Raw genomic sequence first — 6,000 nt, 5'->3', positions numbered from 1 at the left:
TGTCATGAAACTGCTTATGTTCAGAGGCCCCCCCCCCCTTTTTTTTTCCTGATTTTACAATCTAGTAGTTACTGACAGGCACAGGCAAATGCTTTCTTTGTTCATCAGACTGTCTTCTAATAATTTCCATTTGTGATAAATCCCCAATCTGTCTACTGGAGGACATGATGAAAAGGGACTCAACCTTGAAAGAGCTACTTTTTGGTGATAATCAATCAGGTATGTTTTCAATCAAACCTATCTTAAAGTTTTTCCTTCGCTAATCTGATCCTTATTGCTCTTTAACTACAAATGTGATATTTGTTTTCCTTTCACTGATGCTGTAATTGTCTTTGGTAACTGTTAACAATGAGGATCTTGAAATAAGACCCACTTAAAGTAAAACTGTTAAAATGTAATAATTTACAATTGGATTATTCCAGTTCCTCCTTATGAATCTAAATTCATTCACTCAGTTAAACATATTTTTAAAATACCTCCTATAATAAGCAAGGCACTCTTCTGGGTAACTATATGAGAAATATCAAGATGTGTAAGCCTTTGCTTGAAAAGAGACGACAGTCTAGTATCTTCCAATACAGATGTTAAAAAGTGCTCACAGATTTAACTCCTTTGAGCATTTACTATCAAATATACTTAATCACATGCTTAAAATTAAGCCATTTTCTTATGACATATATAATATAAACATCACCTGTGGAAAGGTAATGTAGAACATTGCCTTGAAAGAGATTAGGATCTAAATGTGAAAGAATACCTATAAAAAATGCAGTACCCCAAAATCAGTAAACATATTTAAGCCAAAAGTTACAAACAAAATGTATAGTTACAAATAGACTTTAATGAAGATTCTAGTTCAAAAGAATTCTATCCACCAATGCATTAAATATAAATGCATTTTAATTAGCAATGTAGCTTTTAAAAAGTGTATAACTTATGAAAACACTGTTCATAAAAACTGTTTCCTGAAAAATGTCTTTTCTCTAGAATTTCATATTAAGAGGAGGGAGATAGAAAGCTATACAAAAAAAGATAAATCCAAATGTCCCAGAAGAGTTTAGTCAGAGCAAATTAAAACAAATTTTGAATGAAATTTTTTTTAAAAAAGATGTTTTTACACTTTTTTGTGTGTGGTTTTTAACAAGGTACTACACAAGGAAACAAGTCAATAGTATGTTGAAAAACATCTCCACATTATCTATTACTTTTAGTGGCATGGTAAAATTGTGCCCTTTCATAATTTCTATCACTTTAACTCCTTCTTAAACATACGATATAAAAAACAAGAGGCCACAAGAAAATTAGTCTCATTGTCACATCTGTATTTGAATCCTAAGGTAAAAGTAAGCAATTATCTTTCCTGTAATTTTCCTTCTCCAAACTGTCACTTTGTTTCATCAAAGTTACTAAGTAGGCTCAAATCACATTTTCAGCCCAGAGCTTTTTCAGTTGTACTTTATAGAAAATATATATCAAAGCATTAGCTTTGTGGTTGTAAAAATGTCTGCTACCTTTTGAATGTCATTTTTAGCAAAATCTTAGTTTCACTTTATAAAGAATGCAGGATAATACTTTTATATTTGGCTTTCTCAGAGTAAAGGGATATGCTTTAGGGGATATGCTTTAGTTAAAGCTCATTTGCTCAACACTGGCTCAGAATTTAAAAGGTGGTTTTACTTAACGTTGATTAAACTTTTGTAGCTGTAAGCTCATAATTTTAACACTTGGCTTGTCTGCTATGCTATTTCTGAGTAGTAGTGAAACACTGTACTATTTCATTTGGATGATGATATAAATATGTAACCAAATATTAGAAAATTTCAAATTGACCTACTAACCATACACTGTAATACATACTTGCATGTTTTTTGACTAACCTTTTTAATATACTAAAATATTCAATAACTACTGTTTGCAAATTATGTGAAAAATTAATTTTTGACAAAATTTTATTCATAGCATTAGGAAAATCATACTCAAAACACAGAAATAATCAGACTATATAACAATGCTGCATAGATAGTGGTATACAAGTTCCCTGATGCTAAGTGACTTCTTCCTAACTAGAACTGCTATATTCAAGTCCCAAGTAGAAAATGGTAGCGGCATTATTTCCTCTCTCTGAGGTTGGAAGAAATGGCTTTTATGGTGAGAAATTACACTGTTTAAACAGCAAAGATTAGAGTATCTTCCAATTTAAATCTATTCCCTTCATGTTATTTCTCAGAGATGAAAACTTAGAATGTTAGGATTATTAGAAAGGAATAGGAGGTAAATTACCTTTTAGGAGATAGCCCGATCCATGCCTGCTTTACTTGGATAAAACACTGAAGTTTTAAAAATTACAACCACACCATTATGCTTAACTGAAATTACCAGTATGAATACTTTTTTACATAATACATTACAGGTATACAAGAAAAAAAAAATGACCCTGTTTCCAATCCTTTGACCTCAAGTAGAAAAAAGTGTTACCACTAATGGGGATCTGAAAAACTGTTTCCATGACACAGCAGTAACTCTACAGAGAGAGATCAAAATCATTTCTCAGTACTGAAAGTAGCCTAAATCAATGACGAATGGCTACATTTCTTTCATAAAATTACATTTTGAAAGGGAAGACAATTTATTTGGGAGGAATTTGTAGCTGAAAACATTTTTATTAAGAAAACATTGTTACCCTGAGAAAGACTCTTAAAATTGCCAGTGCTTTCAGAGGCTCCCAGCAAGGCATGAAGGAGCACGTTGTAGGCTCTAGTTTCTTACAGTTACCTATATGAAGAATGTTTTTACCTAAACAGTGCTTTGGGCTTCTCTGTGATACTGGTAACAGGTCACAGCCAAGTGTCTAAATGTGACGTACGATAAGCAAATTTTACATATTCATTTTAAGCAGACTTCTTCCTTTTCCCTTTTCTGAGAGTGAGTCTGAAATTCTTCAACTGGTTTTGGACTCAAACCTATTGTTCACAAAAATAATCTTCTGTAAGCAAACTGGTAGTTTTCTTATAACAGTAAACAAATTGTCTGGTTTACATTCTCTAATCTATGCCTAGAAAATAAGGCATTGATAATTCTTCATTGGCCACTGCAGGGCAGAGACAGGTCTTCTTTCTAATCAGAGGCATATGCAAACATTCCTCAAAGTGCATTGTTATTATTTTTTAACATCTCTTATGCATTGACAAAGTCAACATTTTGACTCCCTATATACTTTTAGTATAAAATGCTTACTCCCAACTCCTTACACATACCATAATTACTTGAGAAAAGACAAAATAAGATCAGCTACAGAAGTAGCAAGATATTTTTTACAAATAAAAATACAATATACAAAAAATGGCAAGTTAGTGATAAATGGTAGAATAAACTCTCAATAATATTCTACTTTGGGCTCCAAATTAAGATTTGACGAGTTTGAAGCCTTGTCCTGTATCCAGCACAGCAGGAAGAAACCAACTCATTTTTAATCTTTTCAAGCACCTGAAACAAGTCTTGCAGATCCAAAACAGGTTCAGACCACACAACCAATTTGCCAAATGCACCAGTGGATATGTAATGCGAGGAAAGTAGAGCATCCAGTGCTTGGCCACGTCGCTTCCTGTTGGCAGGTGTAGTGTGTAGTCACTCCACCGTTTTGACACGCCATATACTGCTTTCACTCTGCGTCCCTTTTCAGTCCAGCAGATGTTATTAGTGGTGTTGCAGTTATATTCTACCCAGTCTTTTGTGAAGTCACCCAGCTGCGGTGGGTCAGCTTCTTCGATATCTATTGTCTTTGTCATCTCTGCTCCTTGCACTGCAATATACTGGTCGTTGATTTTTCTTACTTCTTTCACCCAAGGAGTTGAATTCTCACTGTCTAATATGATAATAAGTCGGGAACAGAAGGAACCATTCTTTTCTCGCCACCATTCTAAAAGTGTGTCAAGGCGTAGTATGTCGCCACCTGTGAACAAAAGAAAGTTCAGTAGAGTAAGAATTTAAGTGTCTTACTAAAAATACTCTTTTGTCTTGAGTGTATTGTCTTTAAGTTTTTAAAGTTAAATATGTAAGAAAAAAGGGTGCCTTCTTTTCAAAGTATCTTCTCAGAAGAATTTTCAGAAACAGAAAATAGACTTTCAACTTCAAGTAAAAACCAAACCAAAAAAACTAAAAAATCCAATCATCCTGTTCTTTACATTAAAGAGATATGCTATGATTTAAAAAATGCTATGATAAAATAAGAAAATTATTTAATAAAGGTAAATTTGGTAAAAAGAAATTATACAGAAAAGCTAATATTCTACATTGGGCAGCAAATTATGATTTGTGGTCATATCTAGCCTGCCGCTAGTTTTGCATGGCCTGAGAGGTTAAGAACTGATTTTACATTTTTAAATGGTGTAAAATATTTTTTTGAGAAGTTTGTGATGTAAAAATTACAGGAAATTTAAATTTCATGTTTCTATAAATGTATATGACTGCTTTTATTCTACAAAAAGCTAAGTATAGTTGCAAGAGGGACTTTATGGCCTATCAAGTCAAAAATACCTGATCCTTACAGAAAAAGTTTGCTTACCCCTGTTCTACATCTCTGATAAATTGTTAACTTATCCTCATATGTGGGTACCCACTAGATAAAAACACTCACCCTCCTAGGAACAAGAGTTTGAACTGGTTTGTTTTTAAAATCAATTTTATACCTCAAGACAATAAAGGATTAAAAAAAACATATACCAGAAATTTCTAAGGTAAAAATATTTCTGACCTAGAAAGCTGTCTTACAGCTACTCATGACGCATTTTGTTCATACTATATGGGTTTTTTTTTTTTTTGCATTAAAATTTTAAATATACTGTATTAAAATCTGATCATTTAATTTTTAGTACTCCATTAAAATTTGTGTCCCAGGCATCTGCCATTCTCACCTCATTCTAGTTCTGGCTCTGTCTCAAATGGTATACTAATCCAATCCTTCCAATTCTAGCAATTTATCCTAAGAAAGGGCAGGGATGTGGACAAAAATAACATATAAAGATCATCTTCCCACTGCTACCTCAGACAGTGTAAAATCTGAAACAACTGAGGGAATGGAAATAATTATAACCTTATGAGAGAGTTTTATCATAAATCATATTTATAAAGAAATTTTAATGACAAAATATCTATGATATTAGGAGAAAAAGCATGACATAGAAGTATATCTACAAAGATAATAGCAATATTTTTATATAATAAATAATATATAATAAAATAATAAAAATAATAGCAATATTGTCTGGGTATTTTTATTTCAGGTGGGTTTTGCTATACTTTTTTGTATCTTTGAAAATTTTTACACTGTTATTTTTATAATTAGAAGAAAGTTTTAACATGTTACAATTTACTAATACAAGCTCCAACAACCTAGCGGGCTCCAGAATAGGTATTTCTACCAAGAGCAACCATCTTCTTTGCTCAACTATCAAAATGACAATACTGGAGAGACAGAATCTTTTAGAATTTGGATTCTATCAGTAATATGATCCATAAAAACAGAGCATATATCATATCCTTATTCACCAGACTGTGACAATGCAAAATTTGTTTTTCATGTATTACTAATATACTGCTTCACAGAGACCGCTATTAAGTACCTTTTTAAAAGGATCAAGCTCACTTTTCATTATTTCCACTTTTATTAAACTTCTCTGAAAAGGACATCATAGATTATATGAGTTATTATACGAATTCCATCTGCCAGTAAACATTGTCTAACTTGCCTTCTACAACTATTTCAATAAAGATTCTGTAGCACATGCTACACTAATTCTTAAACACATGCTCTTTAGACATTAGCAAGAAATTTAAAGCAGCATTAAAGCCCTTTATACTAATTCTCTTGTCTTGTTTTGCTCTGCTTTCTCCTATGAAAAGGTTCTATGTCAAATTTGGCTTTTGGCCCAGATGTAAAGTACTTTTACATTTATCTCAGTAACATTTATCTGATGCTGTTTAAGTAATTGAGAATGTTTTTAA

General features: G+C 32.1%; 1 protein-coding gene across 1 annotated transcript in view; it reads right to left on the bottom strand.

Moving 5' to 3' along the window:
* Window positions 1–1,048: 1,048 nt before the first annotated feature.
* Window positions 1,049–6,000, bottom strand: part of TMEM168 (transmembrane protein 168) — a 46,172-nt gene continuing 41,220 nt past the window's right edge. The window contains exon 4 of the mRNA XM_068972981.1: window positions 1,049–3,949. Within this exon, the coding sequence (XP_068829082.1) occupies window positions 3,402–3,949 (548 nt within the window). The 3' untranslated portion in view covers window positions 1,049–3,401. The remainder of the gene's footprint in view (window positions 3,950–6,000) is intronic.

Source organism: Capricornis sumatraensis, chromosome 5, assembly GCF_032405125.1.
Source record: "Capricornis sumatraensis isolate serow.1 chromosome 5, serow.2, whole genome shotgun sequence".
Lineage (NCBI taxonomy): Eukaryota > Metazoa > Chordata > Mammalia > Artiodactyla > Bovidae > Capricornis > Capricornis sumatraensis.
Note: the sequence above shows the minus strand (reverse complement) of the source record. Positions and strands in the feature narration are given on the sequence as shown.